The 26,962-nt window shown below is 36.0% G+C and overlaps 4 protein-coding genes and 3 non-coding genes across 10 annotated transcripts in view; 6 read left to right on the forward strand and 1 right to left on the reverse strand.

Moving 5' to 3' along the window:
* Positions 1-622: 622 nt before the first annotated feature.
* Positions 623-4,710, forward strand: crcp (calcitonin gene-related peptide-receptor component protein). The gene is made up of 6 exons (XM_058758759.1): positions 623-734; positions 1,204-1,240; positions 1,390-1,488; positions 1,632-1,726; positions 2,037-2,094; positions 4,376-4,710. Exons 1-6 carry the CDS (start codon positions 727-729, stop codon positions 4,511-4,513), a joined length of 435 nt encoding a protein of 144 aa, XP_058614742.1. The 5' UTR covers positions 623-726; the 3' UTR covers positions 4,514-4,710.
* Positions 4,711-5,296: 586 nt separating this feature from the next.
* Positions 5,297-12,921, forward strand: tpst1l (tyrosylprotein sulfotransferase 1, like). Its single transcript, XM_058758758.1, has 3 exons — positions 5,297-5,560; positions 8,870-10,021; positions 12,488-12,921. Exons 2-3 carry the CDS (start codon positions 9,186-9,188, stop codon positions 12,705-12,707), a joined length of 1,056 nt encoding a protein of 351 aa, XP_058614741.1. The 5' UTR covers positions 5,297-5,560; positions 8,870-9,185; the 3' UTR covers positions 12,708-12,921.
* Positions 12,922-13,564: 643 nt separating this feature from the next.
* On the reverse strand, positions 13,565-13,636 carry trnaw-cca (transfer RNA tryptophan (anticodon CCA)). Its single transcript has one exon. It is a non-coding gene; the product is annotated as a tRNA-Trp (tRNA).
* Positions 13,637-14,202: 566 nt separating this feature from the next.
* Positions 14,203-14,274, forward strand: trnae-cuc (transfer RNA glutamic acid (anticodon CUC)). Its single transcript has one exon. It is a non-coding gene; the product is annotated as a tRNA-Glu (tRNA).
* A 1,065-nt stretch (positions 14,275-15,339) lies between these two features.
* Positions 15,340-25,011, forward strand: zgc:152891 (uncharacterized protein LOC767741 homolog). The gene is made up of 15 exons (XM_058757215.1): positions 15,340-15,661; positions 16,620-16,795; positions 17,493-17,706; positions 17,818-17,899; positions 20,280-20,369; positions 20,484-20,599; positions 20,711-20,883; positions 20,994-21,137; positions 21,225-21,428; positions 22,533-22,619; positions 22,734-22,903; positions 22,988-23,109; positions 23,814-23,914; positions 24,005-24,175; positions 24,281-25,011. Exons 2-15 carry the CDS (start codon positions 16,658-16,660, stop codon positions 24,458-24,460), a joined length of 1,992 nt encoding a protein of 663 aa, XP_058613198.1. The 5' UTR covers positions 15,340-15,661; positions 16,620-16,657; the 3' UTR covers positions 24,461-25,011.
* Positions 25,012-25,308: 297 nt separating this feature from the next.
* The window catches only part of rap1gap2b (RAP1 GTPase activating protein 2b), a 70,520-nt gene continuing 68,866 nt past the window's right edge, over positions 25,309-26,962 (forward strand). For 2 of the 4 annotated variants that reach the window (XM_058757358.1, XM_058757360.1), the window contains exons 1-3: positions 25,309-25,408; positions 25,665-25,706; positions 26,439-26,495. The gene's annotated coding sequence lies outside the window, so the exon portion shown is untranslated. The remainder of the gene's footprint in view (positions 25,409-25,664; positions 25,707-26,438; positions 26,496-26,962) is intronic. The other 2 variants (XM_058757359.1, XM_058757366.1) reach the window with 1 other exon arrangement.
* trnad-guc (transfer RNA aspartic acid (anticodon GUC)) lies at positions 26,608-26,679 on the forward strand. The gene has a single exon. It is a non-coding gene; the product is annotated as a tRNA-Asp (tRNA).

A 26,962-nucleotide genomic window follows, 5' to 3' on the forward strand; every position in this document is an offset into this window, starting at 1 on the left:
CCTTAAACCGAGAAGTTACACAAAAAAGAACGAATATAGCTGTACTTCATGTATTTTATTTCACTTTTATGTCTTTTTTGAGTATATCATTGTAATATACCTGTGTAAATACATCAAATCAACAGCTGCAGCAACAGTATTTAGGGGAAAGGTTGTCATGTTGCGTGTAGCCTGCAGTGACAACCTTAATATTTTCCCAACTTGCAGACAATAATACATTACAATAATACAACCTTATGTGTTACAATTGCTTGCGAAATGTTTGCACGATGAACTGAGATTTGTATGTTTGTTCTTGCATCTGTTTATTAGTCTATTTCTCCCTTTATCCATATTTGGGTCGTTTATTTATCAGAGATTCTGTTGATTCCTGCAATCATAATAGATTTGTTGAAAGTAATTCATAATATTACTTTTATATACTATAATCGTATATAAATATAATCTTACTATTTAACATGTAATCATTTTTAGTGTCACTTTCACAATATTTCGACCTGATTTATTGATTAGGTCGCAAGATTCATTTTGTTGCACGGGCGAAACATTATAGTCAGATCTTTATTAAAATTACTACTATACAAAATATTTGTAAACAGCAATGGTTACAGGAATATTTAACCCTACAAACAAATTTGAACACGACAACTGGGTGGGAACGTTTAACAGCAAGCTTCGTTTTCTTACCGGATCGTTGTTGGTTGTCGAACCAGCAAAGCAAGCGGGATGGAAGTGTACGCGATTTAATTTACTTTTATTCGTTTAAAGTCAAACTTAAACCATATAATAATCTTTTTGTTGAAAATACACAGTATATGGCGCTGTGATTAGAAAATTAATGTTTTCCGAGTTTACACGGAAATGGCGAGGATATGCGGCTCACGTGTACAATACTGTTGTAATTTAATGACGGAGAACGCTACATATGCAGTTGTTGCCATAAAGCTCAGATAAAATTGATTATGAGCTGATCTGTTTAAAATGTCATTTATTTTTACCAACAGAATACGTGGTTAGAATACATGTTTATCAGCGAGAGGGTTCCTTTACCATTTGAACTCTCTAAACATACTCTATTCTATATTGGCATATGGAAATCAGTAATTGATGTTTATTTGTAATATCGTAACAATAGTGCCATGGGTTGGAGCTTCCCTTTGCTCACACATGAGTTAATCCTAATGTTAACATTTTGTTTTGCAGAAGGGACGCCAATGCTGCTATGCTAAGCAATTATGAGGTCAATATTCATTTTAAACCTTTTTAGATAAATTTTGGTTCATTTGTAAGTTGTGAAATTCAATGTGTGTGTTATCTGAAATGAATGTTGTAAATCTCAAGTAAAATCATCAGTTGTTGTGACTGTACAAATGCACTGTATTCCACCAGGTCTATCAGTTGCTGACAGACCTGAAAGAAAAAAGAAAGGAGATGGTTAAAAATAAGCACAGCACCGGGCAGCAGAATCTCAACACCATCATGTATGAGGTGCCTGTTTTGATGTGATTTGAAGCATCTCGTAAACAAAGATTATATTAATTTTTCTGTCTATGAGAGATTGTTTTCTTCATGATCTTCAGACAGGGTTGATCACTCATGCCCTTTAACATTTGATGTGTCTGCCTCAGTAGACCCTGAAGTACCTCTCCAAGACGCCGTGTGCTCATCAGAATCCAGACACTGTGAAAGAGTTCCTCACATCTATGCTGCCTCACAAGCTCACTAAGTGAGTTACAGAAAACATTCTTTTTTATTCCTTATTTTGCACCGAAATGCCTTGTTTTATTGTGGAAAACACAGGCATGGGAAAACATATAGACCTGTGACAAGCACTGTCTGTGTCACACTAAATACAGTGTATTACAACCACTTTGTAATTTTAAGTTTGATATGTATCATTTGTGTCATGTGATGTTTGAGACTACAGTGCAGTTGATGTTTTGCATTTGATAGTGAGTCTAGTATTACTGCACCTGTTTTTAGACTGTGACAAAAGTTGACAGGGTGCTGGTTCTTTTTCCTGTTCCTCTTTAAAGAGCTGAGAAGTTGCAACTCCTTAACCACAGACCTCAGACTGCTGTCGAAATCCAGCTGGTGAGACAATTTTTCATACTTTTTTTAAATACCCTTTACGTCTTTGCCTATTTCTTAGAGAGTAGTAAGATTGTTCACTATGTTCAAGAGTTTGGGGTCAGTACGTGTGTGTCCCCCGCGCCCCAACAATGATGCATTAAATTTATGAAAAGTGACAGTAAAGACACGTATGATGTATCTATTTCTATTTAAAATGTTGTTCATTTGATCTTTCAAAGAATCCTGAAAAAATTTTCACTGTTTCCACACACAAAAAGTAGCATTGATAATATTGTTTCTTAAGCAGCAAATCAGAATATTAGAATGATTTCTCAAAGATCATGTGACTTTGAAGACTGGAGTAATTGCTTCTGAAAATTCAGCTTTGCCATTACAAGAATAAACTATATTTTGAAATATTAAAATAGAAAACGGTTATTTAAAATGTTAATAATATATCACAATATTTCTGTTTTTAATGTATTTTTGATCGAAGCCTTTCAAAGTATACTCCACTTGAAGTTGTGCTCGAATGCAGGCCGACCCATGCGCTCTAGAAAGCTTCATCCATGTTCAGTGTCTGCTCTAATTTTCCCTGTAAAGTCATGACTGATAACAAATATTTTTGAACTCTTTTAAACCAAAGCTGAGCTGTCTCATACACTCTCGTTTGTCTTCAGAACACAATTTAAGATATTTTGGATGAAAACCGGTAGGCTTGTGACAGTCCATCTGCCATCAGTGGTTCAATCATAACATTATGAAGCGACCACTGATGGCAGATGAAGTATTTAATTTACTTGGCAGTCAATGGGACAGTCACAAGCCTCCCGGTTTTCATCCAAAATATCTTAAATTGTGTTCCGAAGACGAACAAAGCTTTTACGGGTTTGGAACGACATGTGGGGTAAGTGATTAATGACAAAATTTTCATTTTGGGGTGGAGTATCCCTTTAAGAGACTAATTTAAAAAAACGTGAAGAAAATCTTACAAACCCCGAAATTTTGAACGGTAGTGTTTAATGTTGTAGAAAATGTTCTCTTTCTCTCAAAGAAATCTCTTGAGTCAAGAAATTCCTGATGCCAAAATTAGACACTATTGGTCTAGACCAGTGGTTTTCAAACTTGTTCCTGGGGACCCACAGCTCTGCACATTTTGCATGTCTCCCTAATTTACATACCTGATTCAGATCATCAGCTCATTAGAAAAGAGCTCCATGAACTCAAATGAGTATGTCAGATAAGGGAGACATGCAAAATGTGCAGAGCAGTGGGTCTCAAGGAACAGGATTGAAAATCACTGGTCTAGACTACAAAGCTGAGATGCCGGCAGAACATCTGACCATCTCACTTGTAGCTCACACCTGTATATCATTTTCATTATGGGTGTTATCCTCCTTTTTTTTGTCAAAGATATTTCTTCAATCTTCTAGCTTGTTTGTAATAGTGGCATCCTACCAGTCAGCTTTTTTTTTATATATATATATTATTCTCAGGAAAAATATTGATATCAATCTGACAGATTGGTACATGTATAGACTTGGAGCAGTAGTGGTCTTACAACATTCTAGTTTGGCCTACAGCCCAGTTTGGCCTTACTGTAGCTTTGCAGTGTTATATTTGAATAAGAAAGATATACATCATAAAAAGCAAATGGTATATTCAGATTGTTGTTTAGAAATAAGGCTTGAAGGAACATTAACTAAGATTAATAAATGCTTTAAAAGTATTTTTCATTGTTAGTTCATATAGTTAACTAATGTTGACACATGGAACCTTGCTGTAAAGTGTTTCTTCTGTTATTGTGTACTCGGAGTTTGTTAAAATGATGTGCTTGAGATGTCACAATGGCTATTGTTTTTGGTTTGAAAAAGTACGTTTATTTTGAATTTAGTGACTAATTTGGGACCAGAGGACACAGTGAGAGAAAGTGGATACGTTCTTAAAAAAGTAACAGTATTTAAGTGTTTTGACAAGATTTGTGAATGTTGGTCCAGTTTTTGATTGGTTAATGACACATTTATGTCATTGTCATGTCATTATGGCATTGCTTCACACTATACTTCCGCCTACATATATGTAACAAAAAAATGAAACTGTGAAATTATTTTCAGATAAACAGAATTTATAGTTGATGGGAATATTTTATATAATATTAACAATATTATTACAAGGAAAAATGTATCAATTTGGTACTTTTAAGCCCCAGGCTCTTTGCACCACATGCAATAAGTTAGTGGAAGGGATTGACGAGAGAAAGGATAGTTTGGATAATAGACCTATATATGACTTAACCTTACAGATGGTAGAGGAGAGTGAAGAAAGACTGACAGAAGAACAGATCGATGAACTTATACAGAAAGTCACAGACGTCCTGCCTGGTGACCCTCAGAAAGAAGGCAATGCATCTGCTGACCCTGAGATGGAGACAGACCAGTAGCATCACCCCTGGACACTCAATTATATATATTGTGTGTTTTCCTTTTCAAACACACAAACTTTCTTCAGACTTGTTGACAGTGCTAGTGCTAATATCTGCTAATATAAAGTGATGTCTAAGAAAAGTGTTAAAACATGTATTTATTTTTCCTGGTGTATATATTGCACAATCATACGATAAAGAAATACCATATATGACTTTGTCTGCTTTTTAAACCCATTTGTAGGAGTTGCATTCATCTTCTTTCGCGGGGAGGGATGTAATCTTCTGGAGTCAAGACCATCTCACTTCCTCACTTGCATCCTTCCTGTATTGCTCCTCTTTAATTTAGCACATAATTATACTGTTTAATCAGTGACAATTTGAGAGAGATTGAGCAAAGCAAACCTGGTCATTTAGTGTTAATTATGGCCATTTATCATGCATCTACTGACCAAACTGCCTGAATATAAGATGCCAGTACATGGCTGCAACATTGAGCTCTTGTAATAACTAAGTTTACCGAGTCTTTTATCCATAAAGCAGCTGAATGTGAATTTACTTGTAATCTTATTGTAAAAAGACGCTTTTCTAATTCCAGCCCTCCACAAAACGGGCAAATCTCATAATATTAATGATTGTATTGATTAATAATGTATTCTCATTCATAGTTCTTCTGATGAGAATAGAGACAGATTATATATTCAACACGAGTTTGATTTATGACAGCAATGCCATGTCATAAAGACAAAACCAATGAAAACCGTCTGATTGGCAAAAAGACGTTTGCTGTAGCCAATGAAATTTGAGAGTTCTTCAGCGCTGTGGTAACTGTGGTAGGAATATAAAATCTTTGCTCGTAATTTACAGCTTTTCGCTGGAATCGAAATGGTGTGACCCGATTTCTCGCGGATACACTGAAGATTCACGAGAAATGCGCTCGCGGTGTAAGACTCTCCTTCTCAAAGTCAGAGCTTCGTAGCTCCGTTTACACGATCTTCGCGTCTGCATTTCATCAGATGTGATTCCGGAGAATGTAGGATTTCGAGGAGTTGTACTTTCTGTACGGTAAGACACAACACGCTCGGTTTTCTTGCTGAACTATTCAAACTAACGGAGTTGTTTGGGGGTTTTACGTGTCGTGAGCGTGTTTCACTCTCATAGTTTCCTTGTCGCAGGCCGTCAGTCGTGCTGGCGAATAACTTTGATCTCAGGTAGATTCAGTCCTCGGTTTCCCTTACAACCATTTAAAACGTGTCTTCGTGTCACGCAGCTAATGCATCAGAGTGAAATCATACTTCTGTGCAAACGTATGCATATGAATTGAAAAACGCGTTCAGCTTTGTTTTTTTAACTATACACGGTGATGATCGTCGAGACGTCCACATATTATAATGTATCTGTCGACTTGTTGCATTGTTGCAGTACGTGCAGGTTTCCCACAAAATACACGGCAGCGGTCTGATGTCACAGAACATATTCTTTCTGCACGAGCGCCTATACGCCTTTATTAGTATTTTGGGAATTCAAACTCCGCTGTGAATGTGATACCAAAAATCGTGGTCCAATGTTTAACACAATTAAATATGCTGTCCAGGTAGAATGCATTTTCAGACATCTCTTTAGAAGGATGGAGACCACCAGTAAGCAACCAAAATAGCAAGAAAACACCCTTTTGATGTTAAAATTCTTATATTCCTGATTAATATACAGAGAAGGTACTTATAGATTATTAGCTGGTATTTGATTAGTTTCACCTGGCTCAACCAATGGCGTGAGTCTGGGGTGGGATTATCTTTTTGCTCCAATAGAAGAGAGATAAGTATTCAGTGGAAACCTGTTTAGGAACAGTCATTAGGGCCGTTTCTCAAATGGAAGGCTGCATCCTCTGGAGGTCGCATTTGTACAAGTACTCCATTTGTAGGCTGCATACGTTATCACGCCTGGTTTATTTCAGTTAACCGAGCATTACGTTCGCGGGTCAAAAGCATATTACAACAATTTACACTTAATCCTTTAGGCGCCAGGGATTTTTTTGAAAAATGCTGGATTTTGACATCAAGATTTCAAAAGCTTGTGGCTTGAAAGGGCTTAAAGATAGAGATCTACTGTAAACTAGAAAAATGTTGGGCGTGACCGAAAGTTTATGTGGGGTGTAAATATACTTATCTAATTTGCATATTATGACGTCATCAGCGGCGACCATCTTGAATTTCATAATATTCAGGAAATAGTAGATATTGAATCGATGTTTGAACTTATATGCATGTTTTTTGTTTTTGTCTTTTTATCCTCATTCCAAATGATCAGAAAAGAGGAAACCAACAATAAAACAGGATAAAGTACTAAATTATTACTATACTATATAGTAGTAAAACGCATGTTAAGAGTAGCCTACTTTTTGATCAGTTCATCAGTAATATTCAGGAAATAATAGATATTGCCCTGGCACCCCCATCCCCGTTGGGCAAAGGGTCGAAATGATCACTTGATGGTGCTTCGTGAACACTCTCGCCTTGCACGGCGGCACCATTGCGCTGCAAAGATGTACCGGGAGAAGCGCAATTATTAGACGACCGATCCTCATTTCCAAAAGGCAAACTTTATAAGAACTCAGAGCCCAGCTTTCTTTGCAGCAGTGGATTTTGGGTATTCAAATGGCATCTTCACATGTTGTCATCACATGGATGTGGCACATTTTGAGGCAAATGACAAACAGAGAAGGAGTCAGACAAAGCAGAACTAAAGGAATGCATCTGAAAAAACAGAAAAGGAAGAGGATAGCAACTAAAAAGAAATTTTTCTTCCAACACTATCAACAACTGTTGCTGCTTGCCACACTTCCACCTTCGACAACATTTGTGGGGCAAGCACAAGCGCTTGCACCCAAAATTTCATCCATCTTCGTAGAAGGGACGATTTTTATTTCCGCGGACTCTCCACTTCGACAGATTTTGTCCCAGATGGCAAGCCTCCAGGTACACATGTCGAAACGAAATGCGAAGCGGGCTGGGATCTCATTGCTTTCGCATATCATGAAGATATTGAACCACAAACGGACCCACAAATGAACCGTACTCAGACCACCTCCGGAGGTGGTCTGAGTACGGTTCGTGTTTGGGTCCTTTTAGGGGGGTCTGAGATCACATGGTTTGTTCACATATACACGCTGAACCGCTCTGAGAGCTTTTGAAAGGGTTAAACGAACTAGGTGTGAAAACACCCTAAGATCTTTATGACGTATGCAGCCTACAAATGCGACCTCCAGAGGATGCAGCGGCAGCCTTCCGTTTGAGAAACAGCCTGGGTCTCATTCACTGTTACTGGGGTGATTATTTATACACACAATAATAAAATGATTAAAATTTCCACCTAATTCACAACACGTACATACAGACATTAATTTGATCTTAACCTAGTTCTAATATTAATGCAGTTGTATTATTCTAAATGAGCGATGCATACTAACAAGGTTACATAAAAAGTGCCCAATCATCTACATATAGGGGATTTATATTCAAGATAAAATATCTACATTAAAAAAAAAAAAGTTTCAATGCATCGCATTGTGTCACAATAACACCTATGTGCATTTCAAAACAAAACCAACCACAGATACTTGCCACAACAGGATGCTTTAGCGCTTAAAGGTGTTAACGTGCATGTTTTGCCAAAGTTTAAAGTTGACTTGTGTGAAAGATGCTGTTGACGCTCAAAAGCGGAGGTAGGAAGTGTAACCTGCACACATGGAGGTAGCAGTGTAACCAAAACGTACCTGCTTGTGCGTGCAAAGGGGAAACTAGATGTTCTAGTAGATTAGTAGGCCAACCGCTAAAAATCAAGATAAACAACATCTAAACTGACGTAATATTTCTTGTTTTCATTTTAATTTAATCAAAAACTAATTATTTTAATAATTTATGTCAATGAAATTTGAAAACATATAGCATTGTCATCATTGTAGCATATGTGTTCTGTTGAATATCGTCTTGGATGTTGAGTCCAGAAGATTGAGATCCACTATACAAGATTATTGTACTTTGACCTGGATAACTGAGAATCTACACAATCTTAAACTAGATATGACACCTACAAGATACACACAACATAATTTCCACAGCATTACATTGTTTGTCTAATTACATTTTACAGGACATTTTCCTTTGATGTGTTTTGGCCTGCAATTCAAGCGTAGTTCTTGAGTTACAGCACTCAAATTGGCAAACTCTAATTGTCTAATACTATTACAGTAATGTTGTACTGTAATGGTATTAGATGTGACATTTAATGTAACATGAGATGCACCCTAGTAGCCAATGCTGAAACAGACCTGACAAAATCTGTTTTTGAAAGTGTTTTTTCTTCCCCTTTTTACAGGCACAATGGTGCTGACAGAGAACATAAGGCTTGACTTACCAAGTCTGATTTTATTGAAGCTCCAAGCAAAGGCCTGAAGAGCTACTGGCTGAAAAACATTTGCCCATCCCTTCCCTCCCCCAAAAAACCTTTACCTAAGCTGCCTTTCAACATTCTTTCACTCTGAACCTTTCTGGAAAGCATTCGCTCTGTCTTTTTTCCAAAATCCCTCTTGACCTTCCCTCCCCCTTCTTTCTGCTAAATCTGTTTTACCAATTTTGTTGCCTCATTCTGCTTTTTTCTAACCACAAACGGCATACTCCCCTAACTATAAGTCATGAGAAAACAAACGTGCAACGTTCTTCTGGTCTGTGGGGTCATCAGCTCCATCACGGTATTTTATCTTGGCCTCAGCACGATAGAATGTCCAACTGCTCGTTCTCGCACGGCACAGCATGGGTGGGCGGTTAATCTACATGCTGGCCGAAACCTAAGTGACCCGTTACAAATCCCTGAGGAATACAATGAGGAAACCCCTCTCATTTTCATTGGCGGAGTGCCTCGTAGTGGCACCACACTGATGCGGGCTATGTTGGACGCTCACCCACTCGTTCGGTGCGGAGAAGAGACCCGTGTCATCCCCCGGCTGTTAGCCATGCAGGCCACATGGAGTCACTCCGCACGTGAACGGGTCCGTCTGGATGAGGCTGGCGTCACCGATGAGGTCCTGGATTCAGCTGTACGTGCCTTTCTGTTGGAGATCATAGTGGGGCACGGCGAGTTCGCGCCGAGGCTCTGCAATAAGGACCCTTTCGCTCTGAAGTCCCTTTCCTACCTCTCCAAGCTCTTCCCAAAAGCTAAGTTTGTTCTTATGCTCCGTGATGGCAGGGCCACCGTACACTCGATGATTTCCCGCAAGGTGACTATCACCGGGTTTGACTTGACGAGTTACCGGGACTGTTTGGTGAAGTGGAACCGGGCGGTGGAGGTGATGTATGACCAGTGCTTGGCTGCAGCAAATGGCAACTGTCTGCCTGTGCATTACGAGCAGCTGGTCCTGTACCCTGAGCGGGTGATGCACAAGCTCCTTCGGTTCCTGGATCTGCCTTGGGACACAGCCGTGCTGCACCACGAACAGCTTATTGGGAAAGCTGGTGGAGTTTCACTGTCAAAGTGAGTCAGTTTGATGCTTTCAGCTATTTGCTTTAATTGTCACACTTTTTGTCATATTCACATCCTTGATGATATCGGATAAAGCCAATATTAAAATTCTTTAATTTTTGTCTAAATAAATGGAAAATGAAACACTAAAATAAGTTTTGAATGCAACCTTCTAAGCACACCTTGGCAATAGAATTGCCATTTGGCTAGTACATTTTTTAGTTTTAGTTTACCCACCAGACTGATACTATTTTATATATTATGTAATATAATTAGACTACTTTTGGATTACTTTTGACCTAATTCTTTTATCACATTGATTTAAACAGGATAATCTTGCACCGTATTGATTTACCTGCATGTCATGTGACCATTAACCAATGTCAGAGAACCATGAACATGCAACTGTGATAATAATTATTAAAATATTTATTTCTCAGGCGTAAATATATTAGGTGAAAGAGATTCAGATGAGAAAAAATGTGCATTTTTAAGTGTTTGAAAGAAAAAAAAATAGATGGTAATGCATGCTTAGATAACCCACTGAGTGATAATTAAAATAAAAATTAATGTGTTCATTAGTAGTTGATGCAATGTTCAAACACTTCTTAAACCTGAAGTGATCGATTGCTGTAGCCACCTGATTAATGACTGGTCTTTCGGTGAATGTCCACAAAACTGCAAGACTTTCTGAGTGTATGTAAGTGGTAGGCTATTTTAGTAAGGAAAATGTAAAAGATGAAATAGAGGAATTGGGGAGAATCAATAAACTGTGAATAAAATATTGCTAGTGTGTGAATAATATGTAATCATCTAATCAATAAAAAAGTAACTGTTGTCTGATTACGAGAATTCGTTTTTTAAGTACACTATTAACATCAGCCAGTCAAGCAATATAATATAAGATATTATGATAATCAAGCATTATTTAATAATGGAACTTTTAATGATAGAATAGTAATTAATATTTGTAATTTTAATTGAACTTAGGACTGGTGGTGGTGCTTAAGATATTTTTGGTCATTCAGTGTTTCTTTAAAAAAAACAGTAATACTGATAAGATAATAATAATAATAATAATAAAGATAATAATAGTAAAAATTCTACTACTAATAACGATATAAAACCCACTAAGGATTAATTATCTGCTGGGTTCGTGAATATTAATCACATCTGCCATCGCTTGAACTGATTTGGTGAAATCAAAACAGGGACGACAATTGCCGTTTGCAATCTCATAATCTTTGTAATTAATAATGTTTTTGTAATTTATTTATTTATTTTATTATTATTTTTATTTTTTTATTTTATGAATATAGTCTTCAATTATGGATCCCTGCACATGACATACAGGAAAAATATTGTTATCGTAACCACAAATTAAGAATTCATTCCCACAACTGTCCACGTTTTATTAATTTTTTCCATAATTTTTCAAGAAAACACTACACAACTTTTAAAATCTGAACAGATTTTAAAACACTATAGGCTTCATATACTTGCCAACTTTGTAAATGGTTACAAAGAACAACTGGGCATCATACACTAAATGACTGAGAGTCACCAGTCTTTCAAGTTGCTCCAAACACAGCAAACTGATGCAGAAATGTGCGCTTGGAGATGCATGACAAATGAAAACAATATGTGTTCTAAAACTGGCACAAAATACCATACATATTTTATACTCCCTGCCTGGATGCAATCATAGTCTGAGGCTAAATCAGTCAAAATCTGCACACTGGCTCTGACTTTTGGAAACTAGCATCGACTCTTCCAGAATGTAAATAGAAAGACAATTTTAGGCAAAATTCATAATATTCCAGTCTTAAAACAAATTAGACCCATGTAGCCACAATTTACCTAAAACAATGAAACTAAATCTTAATTTATGACCGTGATATCTTGTTTTTTATCCCCTGCATGTCATATGTGTGATTCCATATATTTTTAAACTGATATTGATATGTCAGTAAAAAATGTAGAAGAAAAACAGCTTTTTTCCCATCGAGTCCGACCCTGTTAATAATTTTCATTCACCGTTTCCTTCTACATCTATGGCTTTTCCAGATAATGGATTGTACATGCATTTCCTTGTCAAGAGTTGGCTATGTGCTCTCTGTGTAAATATTTCACTACTCTGTACTATGAGCGTTATAACAAATAAATTAGAAGTAAATAGGGTGTTTGTTTGATCAGCAAGCATGTTCAAAGACCTGGTGAGTGAGCACTAATTGGGTCACAGTCCTGTAATAATGGAACCAGTGTTAGACATTAAAACGTCTCCCGCTGGAATAAGTAGATTTTAATTGTCAGATCTTACTGCAATTTTTGATGTGGTCACTTTACATACTTAATCTCTAAAAGGCCGATTTAATTTAATTTCATGATATCTTAGACAAGCACTTAGGCCTCGTCTGCCATATTCCTAACTACAGTGTTTCTAAATAGATGTATGATTATTTATTGTCTCTCCTGCAGGGTGGAACTGTCAACGGATCAAGTAGTCAAGCCAGTGAATACAGAGGCTCTGTCTAAATGGGTGGGCAAGATCCCTGCTGATGTGGTGAATGATATGGCCAGCCTTGCCCCGATGTTAAGTCGCTTAGGTTATGACCCTCTAGCCAACCCACCAAACTACAGCAAGCCTGATCTCTTATTTCTGAACAACACAAAAATAGTGAGGTCAATCAAAAACTGAAAGGTCCTCTCAACCTGTGAAAACTTTGAAGCAATAACCAATGTGCATTTTTTGAGCACATAAAGCCTTTACTTGAATTAACAACTTCAGCAGTTATGTTGGAAAAGAAATTCATCTTATAGGACCATTGTTGCTTGTGGCAACAGTTTCATACAGTGATAGTTTTAATGTTGTATTGTAAAGTCATTTTTCAATAAAATTTGATTGAAATGTTTTGAAACTTGTATGCTTTGGTGTTGCTAATAATGTCAGTCTAATTACTGTACTTTATTGTGTAAATGCATGCGTGTTGTGGTAGTTTTTGTCATAATGAGTGATTATCACACAGGAAACTATGTTTGTTGAAAGAGGAAGTCAACATTTGCACGGAATGACCACGTTTTGCTTTGTTCTCCTTGACTGTAGAGTATAAAGGAAGTTTAGATGTGTTTTATAAAAGTTGAGCTTTCAAAGACGATCTCATTTCATTGTAGGCCTTTTATTGTGAATTTATGAATTGCATACTTGACAAATGTTGTCCAAATATGAAGGACTACGGACATATGGTCTCTGCTGTGGATGAACTCTCAGTCCTCAACATTCCTTGACATACCTTCAAGTCCGGTAACGTTAGACTAGTCTGTCTCATTGCATGAGATTGCAAAGCTTGTTGTAACATATACTTTTTGTTACAGAAAAAAACATATTTATTAAATGTTGGTTATTTCTAAAGAAACCCTGTGTGAATATATGTGTGAGATGCTCAGATTATGATGTGGTGTAATCAAAACAACTTTAGGGGATAATAAAAAATACTTTTCGATTGCCTTAGTTGAATTGTCATTGCATGACAAGTAAAACAAAACAAAAAAAAGTATTGACCCCGACGTGATTTGAACACGCAACCTTCTGATCTGGAGTCAGACGCGCTACCGTTGCGCCACGAGGTCTTAAGATACTGAAACTAGAATGATTTATTTAGGTTATATGGCTATTACGCCATGCTACATTTACTGTTGTCATAGTTTATTTCAGTTTTGGGTTACATGCTGGTACTAACACATTTCTCTAGCGTCACCACTCAAAAAACAAGCTCGCCAGTGGCCTTTCTCTGATAGTTTAGCATAACAGGATTATGTGGACAAAACATTTAAAACGTGCAAAACTTCGCGCCACGTAAATTAGTCCGTGCGTTTGGATGTTATTAAAATGTATCTTGGAATCGCAAAACATTTTTTCTTAATCTGGAAAAAAAAACACATTTAACGTTAATTAACGTTAGGCTCCCGTGTAATGTAATGCTGTTTCCTGAAAATGTAACGTTACATTAAAGTATATCATTTAAAGGGGTAACTTCTATGTGATTTTAGTTGGTAAAACCTGCTGCTTTATAATTCTTAAAAAAAGCAATCGATAAATAAACGCGTCTTTTTAAAAAATAAAAATCCTGTTAAATCTGACAATACTATTTGTATCTAAACGCATATTACTCTTATTGTTCCAATACGCATGCGTGTCCCTGGTGGTCTAGTGGTTAGGATTCGGCGCTCTCACCGCCGCGGCCCGGGTTCGATTCCCGGTCAGGGAACAATATGTTTTTGCGTTCAGCATATATTATATTATACTACGGGGCCGTTGAATGCTTGAATCTGATTGGCTGACGAACGTTCAAAGGTGTGCAATTATTTTCAGGGAAACGCACGGCGAATGTAGTTCCAGGCAGCTCTTGACCGCGTTACATGACCATATCACTTCGCCAAACGATTTCTGTTACTTCAAAGGTCTTACAACAGCAAAATAACCAAGACCCACAACGACACTGGCCAAATAAATAAATATAGTAAACATATGATAAAAACGACAGATCATGTTCATGTTTTTGCCACAAAATTATGCTTTATTATGTACGGAAAGCACTCTATCTCTCCCGCTCTCTCTCCCTCACAGACCGCACATACATAACAGTTACAGTTTACACACACACTAACATACATTGCGCTAATGCTGTTAGCGCTACTCTGACGATTTTATCAGTAAACGACTTAAAAACTACATGATTTCTCACAAGCGAACTAAGTTTCACTATAACTAGACATTGCTACCGAGCACTATTGAGAGACGCACAGAGGTAATTCTCTCTCTCTCTCTCTCTCTCTCTCTCATAATTTACTTATTAACTGTATTAACTGCATTAATCTGTTATCAACGGCTCAAGCTTCCGTTACTAGGTTTAAAATTACGTTTAGGAATTAGCAACGGAGGCGTTGGATGAAATGCGGAAGAAATAACCCTACTCACAATAGCGATTTAAGTAGAAATACAGGACGAATGCCTTGAAATATATCCTCTGATCTATGTCTTGAGGTGTGGCAACAGTAGTATAAGCGGAATAATTGACTTCGGTCCGTTGAATTATTAGAAAAATAATGCACACCTGAGGTTATTTTTCTAATAATCCAACGGCCCGTCGTCAATTATTCCTTACTTATATAATATATAAATTTATATATATATGTGTGTGTGTGTATGTGTGTGTAAACATACATACATACATATATATACATATATATATATATATATATATATATATATATATATTCACTGATTTCTGTAATTTAAAAATATATATTTATATTTATATAGCTAACATAAATATATATAATATACATTTATATTTAGACCACATTTGTCAAAAATGTACGTACGTATGTACGTACATAATTATTTGATGATCCACTGTACATTTTAAAATGCATTTAAATGAAATGCCAGAGGTAATATGTAACTACAGCACATATGAACGCCACTTCAGAATAGGTCTACACCAAAAATACCAATAACCATTAACACTAAATACATCCGGAAAACAGCGAGACTAACCCACTCACACACGCGATTGGCTGAGGTGAGATAAAAGTGATAAACTGAGTGCCATCAGTACATCGACTCGCGTCTTCAGTGAAAATACTGGGAAGGTAAGTTAATGGACTTGTACTTGCACTTTCATTGTCTTTCTTCTTGTTGTTGTTGTTGTTTTTGACCGAACGTGTCATTTTACGCTACAAGATATAGCTTGAAAAATAATGCACCGATGTGAAGAAAAGCAATAAAATTTGTAATATCCAGTGAGATCTTGTTTTCTGGTGTGTATGTAGCTATTAAGTGCATTAAGTCGGTGATTTCAAATAACGTTTAAACATTTAAACACAGAAAATGTGTGAATTATATCGTACTAATGTTACTTTAGTTTTCAGATGTAAAGTAGTTGTGTATTTTGTCAAATGATAGGCTATAGCATTTACAATTCAAATATGGAATGTCGTTTTTGTCACTTCTATATGCAAACATTTGCAAATAAGAGTGATAACATTTTCTAAAGGTCACAATGAGGGATTAAAAATAAAGGAGAAAAGTACCATTAGCCTATTATTAGAAAAGTATTATTAATGTAATGTATATATATATATATATATATATATATATATATATATATATATATATATATATATATATATATATATATATATATATATATATAAGTAAATGGTAAATATATGCTACACTCTGGGGTTTTGATTCATGCACTTGCATGAACGATTATAGAACAAATTCCTGCTGTTTAGGAAAATTCAGTGAAGTATCTCTTTTTATTTTCTAGTTGGCAATGGATTTAATATCAGTTGATAACTTTTGAATATTCCTTGTATCTCGACAAAAATAATTATCCTTTGTTTTATATTCACGCCTCTGCCTTTGCTTTCCAATTTGCTTGTGTTTGCTTCTTCATTTGCACATAGCTTTGCCATGTCCCTTTCCAGTTTTTAGCTTAAATGGACTTCCATGCCATGCATTCATTTCAGCAGTCTTGTGATTGTGTATATTGTAAAGGTCGGGCTGTTTCTAGTTCACAATATGATTTATTTTCATTTATAGGCCACTCCTTTTAATGCTTGGGAACTCTAGGTTGAGAAATGGACGGCTTTCATGTGACCATTCGAACCTCAGCATCTCCGCTGTCAGGAACGTATGGCAGGGTTTGGATCTCTTTGATTGGTACTCTGTGTGAGAGTCCTCCAGTCAGAGTGGAGAACTTTCTCTTGCCAGGCTCAGTAAGACAATCACCTATTTTGAGAAGACATCACATGACTCTGAACACAGATGAAATTAAGTCATTTAACAGTTTTTACAGGTTCACAAATAAAATGCAGTCATAAGAACAGAAGCCCATACACAAAAGATAACTTTTTATTAAGGAACAATATTATGAAGGTATATTTTTGAACCACATTAAAAAGCAATGTTGTGCCTATTTGGGTCAAAAATGAATAAATCATAAATATCAAATATGAAAGTATAGTTGTAAATAATGCACAAGATATAACACAATAAACATGAAATGATTTTAATTATGTTAGATTTTGGTGAATAGAAAGACAATGTACAATGTGTCACAATGTTCAGCAAGCACTTAACAACATTACACCCTTAAACCAATGCACTTATACGCACTCACACACACACAGAGAGAGAGAGAGGGGAGAAAACAACTTTTTATTCACTGCATTTCTTTTCTTCTCTATCTTACTTTCTAATCAGAACAGCATACAGCTTCTAACAGCTACAGGACACCACAGTGTTTGCTGACGCACTTTAACCCATTCTAAACCTGCCTTGGAAATAATATATCAAATGACTGTTAGATAACAGAGAAACAGAGAGAGTCATTCACTATGGCAGCATGCTTATTGACTATGACACCATCTTGCAGGTACACATGCAAATGTGGTGTTTTTCTTTTTGGGACAGGCCTATACAGTTGTCATCAAGCCTGAAGAGGAACTTGGCATAGTGGTTCTGTTAAGACTCCGTCTTGAGGCTCAGCCTGGCTTTCCGGACCTGGATTGGCACTGTCAGGATGTGCAGGTGGGACGGAGTTCTGAGGATCCCGAGGTGGAGGTTTTTCCTTGTCATAAATGGATACGGACAGCAGATGGTTACGTCGAGCTTCGGAATGAGAAAGGTGAGCTGTTTCTGTTTTTTTACCATTCCTTCACACTTGTTAATTAGGTAATAATATCCTTATTAATTCCTGGACTTCATATCAAAATTTCATGATGTTTCTCTCCTCTAGCATGTCTGAAAAAGAAGGAAACATTAGAGATCCTAATCAATCACAGAGAGAGGGATCTCCAACATAAACAACAGTTTATCAGGTAAAACCTTTTTTACTCAAAAAAACAACAAAAAAAAAAAAAAAAAATATATATATAGGCTATATATATATATATATATATATAATTTATTTTATTTAATTTTTTTACTTATTTTTACTCCTATTGTATCTGTTAGTTTTCTTCTTCTTTTACTCTGGAAGTCTATGGCAGCCCATAGAACCGCTTGTGGTAAAGTTATGAAATTTGGCACACAGATAGAGGACAGTTTCAATATTAACCATAGCAAGTCTCTAACTCAAACTGCCTATGGGTCAAGAGGTTTTCCGATTTTGAATTATGCTAAAAATCTACTTTTTCAAATTCGTCCGACTTAGTTTGTCTGATTTTCATCAAAATTTGCTCAGATCATCTTCAGACAATGCTGGCAAAAAGTTATCAAAAGATTTCTGATAGACCAAACTGTTCTCGTAAAGCGTGTTAACGAATTTGACTAAAATTCGCGCAAAAATGGACATGAGGCTATATCTCCGCAATGTCTTTTATGTATAAATTATGTGTAAACCATAGTTAAACAATTTCATAATCAATTTACAATGAATTTGTACCTGTGTTGTATTACGCCGTGGACGAGCGCTTCTAAAATAAATGAATGGATGATTCAGCTGCGGGCGCCATCTTCTGGCGAGACGCGGGAATTCATTCGGCGCGCGACTCTCATAGTGCATTATGGGTTATCTCTAGCCGTTGAGTGTACATCGGTTGTACACTCGTTTTTGCGATGCATTGTGGGATTGAATGAGTGCACTCGAGAACGTCCACTATGGTTTCGGACACCACTAAAAATGGCTGTCCACTCAAATAGTGCCCTATTTGAGGGTATATTGGGCGATTTCGGATACAGCCATGTGTTATAACAAGCATGACCATCACATCTGGTTCTACAAATGATAATTGTTTTATTTTATTGAATATAAATAATGGTCATTGTCAAAGTCATTCATTTGTGTCAGTGTACTGCCACTAAAATAAGTCAAATAAATCAAACATAGATTCATTAAAGATAAGCCAGCTCGTAATCTTCCGGTGAAGCTCATTTTATATGTGCTATATATAGGTAGAGACTCTCACAGAAACATCTCCTGCCTCATTCTTATCAGAAACTGAGAAACAAAATAATTGCAACATTGTAAATAATGATTGTAGAATTAACATACAGACAAATAAACACTATCATAACTGTTTAGGCAGTTAGGTTAATCTCTTAAACGACGTAATGGTATTCTCGATTAGTCAATATCTTACCTTCAAAGCCATGAACACATTTTTAAAATCTTATAAAATTTTAAGCCATTTATTGTTTCTCAACTCTGTGTGGTAAAATTCCCATTATTAAAGGTTCCGTTTTCATTCATGAAGACAACATGAAGAAATATGCTAAAAACGTGTCTCGGCGAAAAATAGACTTTTTAAGATGAAAATGAAATTACCTTTATAACCAAGAGATGGCAGTATAGGATCACTCATTGGCTGCAGCTGCCATTTCAACTTAGTTTTTCACGTCTTTTGATTTATTATAAAATAAATATTATAACAAATTTAGTACTTTGTCGCACTGAAGTATAAAGTAGGCTATAGCAAGTGCAGGAAGTCACAAATTCACAGTAAAATACAAATTAAATAAGTTGGTATAACAAATAAATAATGCATTCAGTATTTTGAAATGTTTAGATTTAATTTAAATAACTAGGCTACATCGTTTAAGTTTTATCCAACACAGACCTGTAGTTTTGTTAGCCTGAATTTAGTCTGAATCACTTAATGCACAGCTTTATTTTGACATCGGCTCGTCAGGTGATTCATTCCGTTGCCGCTATCAAACATAGCACAATTACTCGCGGCATGATTTAACGGATTCCCTCGCATAAGTTTAACATTCGCATTTTGTCATTCCTGAAACGGAATATGTGGAAGTTTTCTCCTAAATGTGAATGGATTATGTAGAGAAACCGAGTAAAGGACGCTGTTCTTACGGCACAGTACACTTGACCGGAAATGACTGAGCTGGCTTATCTACAACCAGGAAGTAACTGTGCATAAGGTCAATTCTGCCTCAGTCCTTAGACAATTTAAAAAAGCAATGCTAATGCATTATAATGTAATATAATGTAAAGGAAGTTTGAACCAGATACTGAAGCAGTCACGTGGTTTTCAGGTGAACGAAGCTTCGGGAAGATCACATGCTTTTGACAAAACGAATCAAGCTCCAATACAGTGCTTCAATGTGAAATGTATTGGGGGGTTTTGATACAAGTTTCGGAGCTTCCTTGTTGAACATAACATCGCTACGATATTTAGTTTATTGTTTTTGTCGTCCCATCTTATTTTCGCAGTTAATAAAGATGTTATTTTTTATCTGTAGGTGGGGCACATTTGTTGAAAGTGGTCCTCACTGTGTAGACATGACCAGTGTTACAGCTCTAGGACCAAACTTGAGTTACATCCGTCAACGGTAGTGATTTAGCTTTTCTAAAGCTCCATTACAAACTAGATTGATATTAATTTATTATTATGTCATATGAACTGAATTTGACAATGAAGTGTTGTCACTCTTCTTGTCTTTTAGCCCAGTTAACAATGTGCACTACATAAAGAGTTTAACTGAAAGAAGAACATCTTGGAGCAGCCTACAGGAACTTGAGACATTCTTCCTTTTCAATGGAAGGGAGAACACAATTTCTAGTATGCTAAACAAATCAAATTTAATTTACAATAAATTGAAAGAAATAAATGATGATGATGATTATTATTATGGAATATTTTAATAGTGAATGATTTTTTTTTTTCTCATAGAATATGTTCAGGCTCATTGGCAAGAGGATGCATTCTTTGGATATCAGTGCCTCAATGGTTGCAATCCTCTGTGTGTCAGACAGATCCATAACCTGCCACCAAACCTGTCTGTCACTTCAGAGATGGTCAGACCTTTTTTACCAGAGGACTCATCACTGGAACAGGAGATGGAGGTGTGAACAAGTGTGCAAGCGTCAGATTACAGAGCATTTTGACATTTTTAACAGAACATAATTATTATGTAACTACATAATTATGTAACTACGTCATTTACATTGCACAGAGAGGACATGTGTATCTTTTGGATTATGAAGTACTGGATCAGCTGCCCGCTAATACTGTCAATGACAAACAGACCTACTTGGCTGCTCCTTTATGCCTGCTGCATTATAGCCGACAAGGAGAGCTAAAGCCCATTGCGATACAAGTACAAAATTTTAATCACTTTTTAATTGTAATAGTCACTACTAACCAACTGAATGCTGAAATCAAGACCCAAATCTTAATATTTTAGCTTCAACAGGTTCCTGGTCTGCAGAATCCTGTTTTCTTGCCCTCTGATTCTGCACCGGATTGGTTGTTAGCGAAGATGTGGGTCCGTAATTCAGATTTCCAGGTTCATCAGCTACTTACCCATTTCTTGCGCACTCATCTTTTCGGTGAGGTGTGCTGTACCGCCACGCTCAGACAGCTGCCCGAGATTCATCCTCTTCATCAGGTGCAAACAAAGTTCAGCTCAGACACAGAACCATGCAGTGTTGACTTTGACCATTAGGGGGCACCATTTACTTGTTGTTGTTTTTCTTGTGGCGTAAGCAGTCCTGAAGGACAAGAGTGATTTCTTAACTATTTGAGAAGGAAAATATGGAAGCTCAAAAAAATCATGCTTTGGTAAATAGTAATTATGGTCACACTTTATTTTAAGATCCAACTCTTGCCATTAACAAACTATTAACTATGACTTTTTGCCTCAATAAACTCCTAATTTGCTGCGTATTAATAATTAGTAAGGTAGTTGTTAAATTTAGGTATTGGGTAGGATTAGAGATGTAGAATATGGTCACTCAGAATATGTGTGTACTACAGCCTATATTTTAATAATAGGCATGCTAATAAGCAGCTAGTTAACAGTGATAATTGGTCCCTGTACTACTGTAATTATGAGATGCTAAGTCAATTATCACATTAAACGTCAAAATTATGAGACAAAAGTCATAATTGTGAAATACCATAATTTCAACATAAAAAGTGTGGATTTTTTGTCAACTTTTTATTACATAATTATATGAAAGCCAATTTATGCCACATAAGAAAAACAATCATGCTTTGGTAAATCATAATAATGACATACTAAGTTGAAATAACAATAACGATGAAAGTCATTGAAAGAAATGAAAATTTGCCGTATTTTATCAATGTCATAATTAATTATTTTAATGTCATAATTTCAACTTTTATGTCATAATTATGTGTATGTTTTAGTTTAGACTTTTTACCTTATAGTTATGACTTAGTATCTCATAATTATGATAGGATTTTTTAAATATGTGGTCATAATGGGCTTCCATATAATTATGACTTGTTATAATTTTAACTTATTTTATGTTTTATGTTATTTTATTTTTTTTCTCGTTATAGACATGTACAATATAGAATACTGGATAGGCACTACAGTTAAACATTGTTTTATTTAGTTTGCTTTAAGGGCCTCCGTGGTTCATTGATTTTGATCATTTTGATACTTTTAAGGAGTTGGGTCTCATTTAGTAGATGACTGAATGCTTTAGCTGCTAAACTTATGAATTGCATTTCTGTTTTTCAGCTCCTGATGCCTCATATCCGGAGCACTCTTCAGATTAACATTCAGGCTAGAGTCACTCTTCTGGCCACGAAAGGGGTTTTTGACAAGGTTGGTTTGCTTAATCTTGTCTGTTTACTCTGTAAAGGAAGTGAAAGACAGAATCTATTTGTTTCATTGTGATTTAGTCTAATTTTAAATGGTTTTTGTTTCTGTTTTCTATAGTCAATAGCCTGTGGTCTGGAGGCAATACCACTGCTGCTTGCACGAGGAACACAACGTCTCCACTACAGCTCAATGTGTGTGCCAGATGACGTAAGAGTGCGTGGACTGGATGCACTACCTAACTGCTATTATGCACAAGATGCACTCAGGGTGTGGGATGCTCTACATAGGTACCTTCATCAGCATTCAGCATTATCTGAATCACAGTCCTCTTTAGGTTTGAAGTAAGCACATGAATTGCGTTTGCCATGCAGGTTTGTTGCAGGTTGGATTCGTTTGTATTACTGCAATGATGAGGACGTCCAGCATGACTGTGAACTACAGAACTGGATTAGAGAGATCTTCGTGGAGGGATTCCTCGGCCTCAGTCACATAGGTTCAAGAAGAAAACCATCACAAATTTTGTTCTTATGCATAAGGGTCAATCACATAACACACATTTTTGTCATGTCTTTTAATTTATTCAAAAACACACCTATTTTTAAATTTTGGAATTTTTGGGGGCCATAAAGTCAGAAATGTTAGGCCGATTCTGTCCTGATATCATCATGAAGACAAAAAGCTGCGTTAAAAGAATGAAATTCTTGAAAATAAAACATTTTTAAACAATTTGGCGTAATCTTTTATTATGATTTCTTTAGAAATGTTTCTTAAAATATCCAATAATTTGACCTTTTTATGACAAGGCAAGGTTAGTTCAGGTTATAAAATGTCATGTGGTGTGACACCCTAAAAACTTAAAGAATCAATAATATAAAAAATTATACCTTGAAAAGTATATTTTAAAACATTTACATGTACTTTTACACATTTACATTTATGGTGTAAGGAAAATATTTCACTCACATGTATTTAAGGTGTAAGGAAAATTTTTTATTTTGTTTTACTTAATGGTTATACCACATTTTTAGAGTCATTGCGTTTAATTAAGTTTATAAAGATTCTTCAAAACCACATGAAACAAAAAAAAAAATTCTTTATCATTGACCATACAATTTTTGTCTCATCTACTTAATTTTTTCTTCATAGAGAAACAAAATGCTTAAATTGATCTTTGCTTTCCCTTCATATGTTCTCCAGGAGCTCCACAGTCATTTCAGACCGCAGCTGAAATGTGCAAGTTTGTTACCATGGTGATCTTTTCCTGCTCAGCACTTCATGCAGCTGTGAACTTCTCTCAGGTATACGGAGGTGCTCAGGAACAGCATATTACATCCGCTTAGCTCATTCAAATTCACTAAACTCATCTCAACCCTCATCTCCACATTTAGCTGGATTATAACATTTGGATACCGAACAGTCCAGCGGCCATGTCACGTCCACCTTCTCAGACCAAAGGCTTGGTGTCTGAGGAAGATATTTTCTCCTTCCTTCCTGAAGTGAACTCCTCTTGCCACGTCCTTAGTGTCCTGTCTCTACTGTCACAGCCTGCCATTGACTTTGTAAGTGTTAACACAATCTCCAGAGTAACGCTGCATGGACTTTACACTGAATATTTACTATAGGATGCAGACATGATGTTCATCTAGCCATTATTTACTCTTCAGGTGCCCTTGTGTCATTATAATGAGTGGTACTTCAGCAGTGGTGCAATCGTCAAGCTTGTCGAGGAGGTCCGGAGAGAGCTGAAAATGATAGCAAAAGACATCGCAGATAGGAACAGCCAGCTGGAGTTGCCCTATCCTTACCTGTCTCCAGACTGCATTGAGAACAGTGTGACTATTTGAGTTCACTGTCGAATTGAATCATGAATTGTAACTGTAAAGCCACTTGTTTACAGAACTACAGCTTGGTGTTCATTTGCCACTATTTTGTATACTCAATGACTTGTATTACATTGGAGTCTGCATTTTATATGTATGCATTTTAAGTCAGAGTAGAGGTAGGCCTTTCGTCTCAGTTTTGACTATAATTACATTATATCTTTACGCGTTTCATATTTACAGTTTGATATTCAGGGCTTGGTTTTACAGCAGGCTATACCGTTGATTAAGAATCAGCTTTTTTTTTTACAGGTTCATAAAATTAATGAATGCATTACTCAGTTTAACTCAAAATGTAAGATAATGCCAAAAGAAGCATTTTAACCTGTTTTTTTTTTTTCACTGATCAACCTAAAATATAGCTAAAATAACAGAAAATGTGCACAATGTTTTAGAATAAAATTATATTTCATTTAGTTAAAAGTTTATAGCGTTAAATGATATTTTTATATGTACCTTTTTTTGCATGATTTGACAAAATTACAAGGTTTTTGGAAATTATGCACAATAAAAAAAAAAAAATCTGTTCACAAGTGAGATTTTTCTGTTCTCTTCACCCATCACATTTCATAATTCATGTCAAGCAAGCTCTTCACTGAAACGTACCCTGTTACAAGTATAGAAAAATCAAATCTAAATTGCATTTGAAAAGTAACAAAATTAATTATTAATGAAGTTATGTTTAGAATGTTTTGCTTTTAATATGACCTCCAAAAAATTATGTTCATGGTTTAGTATAAATACATTGAACTAGGTCTTGTTGCCGTGTCGTCCAGGACACAAGAGGCGCTAGTGTTCAGGAGACCTGTGTGGAAACAGTCAGTACGCAGGTTCTTTTTGTGGCGTACTTTTCTATCCTGCGTCCCATTTCCAACCATCGACACCTGTACATATATCTGAAACCATTTGAAGGTCAGTTTGTGTAAAAACGCATTGATTGCATGGGTTAATCTAAAAACGTAATAACGCATATGACAGGTGAAAGTATTTCTATGAATAATTAATATTTGTAAGGTCTCGACACTTAAGCTAGTTTGCTCGTGAAATGTTGTTACGCATGAAGTATGTACATTCCAATTTAGGGCTAATATTGTTAGAATCTACAATATAAGTCTGCTTTAACCGTGTGCAAGTCATATAAAGTTATATTGTAGCATTTCATCGACAGATTGAAGCGGTAGCATCTGCAGGGCGCCATCGCTGCTATAAGGTGAGTTTTTTTTCCCTGCTTCTTCTTCTTTTTCTTCCCTTTTTAACGAAAGGGTAAGCTGTCAAATTAAATTTTAAACCTGTAGCACACATTTAGATGGCGGGAAGGCTATTTCTTAAGTATCAAGACGAGTTGAAAAGTTAAAAACTACTTCTTCTTTAAAGCACTGTCTGACCATTGGGTGGCGCACTAGTCCGTGTAACAAAACGCGTTACCATTCTAGTAAGAAATATGTAATCTGTAATAACATAAAATGTATTTTATGTTCCCTCCAAAGCATATGTTTTCTTGAGTGTCAAGATAGACTCGTGAAAGGTAGATGAACAACATTTATAAAGTGTGTATGGCACGAACATGATCATTCAACAGAATCTCTGCTTGGAGATAATGCCTTTTAGATTACATTACATTAAAATAATAATAAACAGTTGTAAAATGTTTGTTTAAAAAAGTTTTCGTTTTCATTTCTCTAAATGAAATAGGAATCCATGTGTTGGGGTGTTTGGTGTGAGGGCAAAAAGTTCCCCAAACAGATTTCACTCATGTTCTAGTTGTAGAAAGCTGCTTGCTTTGAAAGTGACAACAGTTTTATAGTATTACACTGTTAATAAATGATAATGAATGGTTAGTTCAGCCCTCTTTTTGTGCAGTTAGTAAACCAAATGAAATATTTTGACTGGAAGACTTGCTAGTAATGACAAGCAGTAACAAAAGCTCATGTTTATTGTACAGGAAATGACATCAGAAGGCCGCCATTTCCTCTTCAGTTCTTTGTTTGGTGTAGGAAAGGTAATTGTCATCCTTCTAATTGTTCACTAAGTAAACTCACAATTCACAAATATAATACAGTTGTCCTCCGTATGGTTCTTGTACAGCCCGGACCATGTGACCACTAAGCCACTCCTTGTTAGTATAGTGGTAAGTATCCCCGCCTGTCACGCGGGAGACCGGGGTTCGATTCCCCGACGGGGAGATGCAAAGCTTTTGCCAGTTTGTCCTTGTTAATATTATGTTATTAACAAGTAATAACACTGTAATAATATTATTACATCATAGACTTTCAATACACTTCTTTATTTTAAGAAAAAATTATCTTTCGAATAATATGGCCAAATAATACACATGTATTTACAAGAAAATTGACTCCATGAATTGCCTCCGAGATCTACTTAAACATGTATGCTTAAAATATACAATATTAAGTGGACATTGAAACACATACAACACAAAAATGTATATGTAAGCACATACAGAAA

The sequence above is a fragment of the Onychostoma macrolepis genome, chromosome 21, assembly GCF_012432095.1.
Source record: "Onychostoma macrolepis isolate SWU-2019 chromosome 21, ASM1243209v1, whole genome shotgun sequence".
Classification (NCBI taxonomy): Eukaryota; Metazoa; Chordata; class Actinopteri; order Cypriniformes; family Cyprinidae; genus Onychostoma; species Onychostoma macrolepis.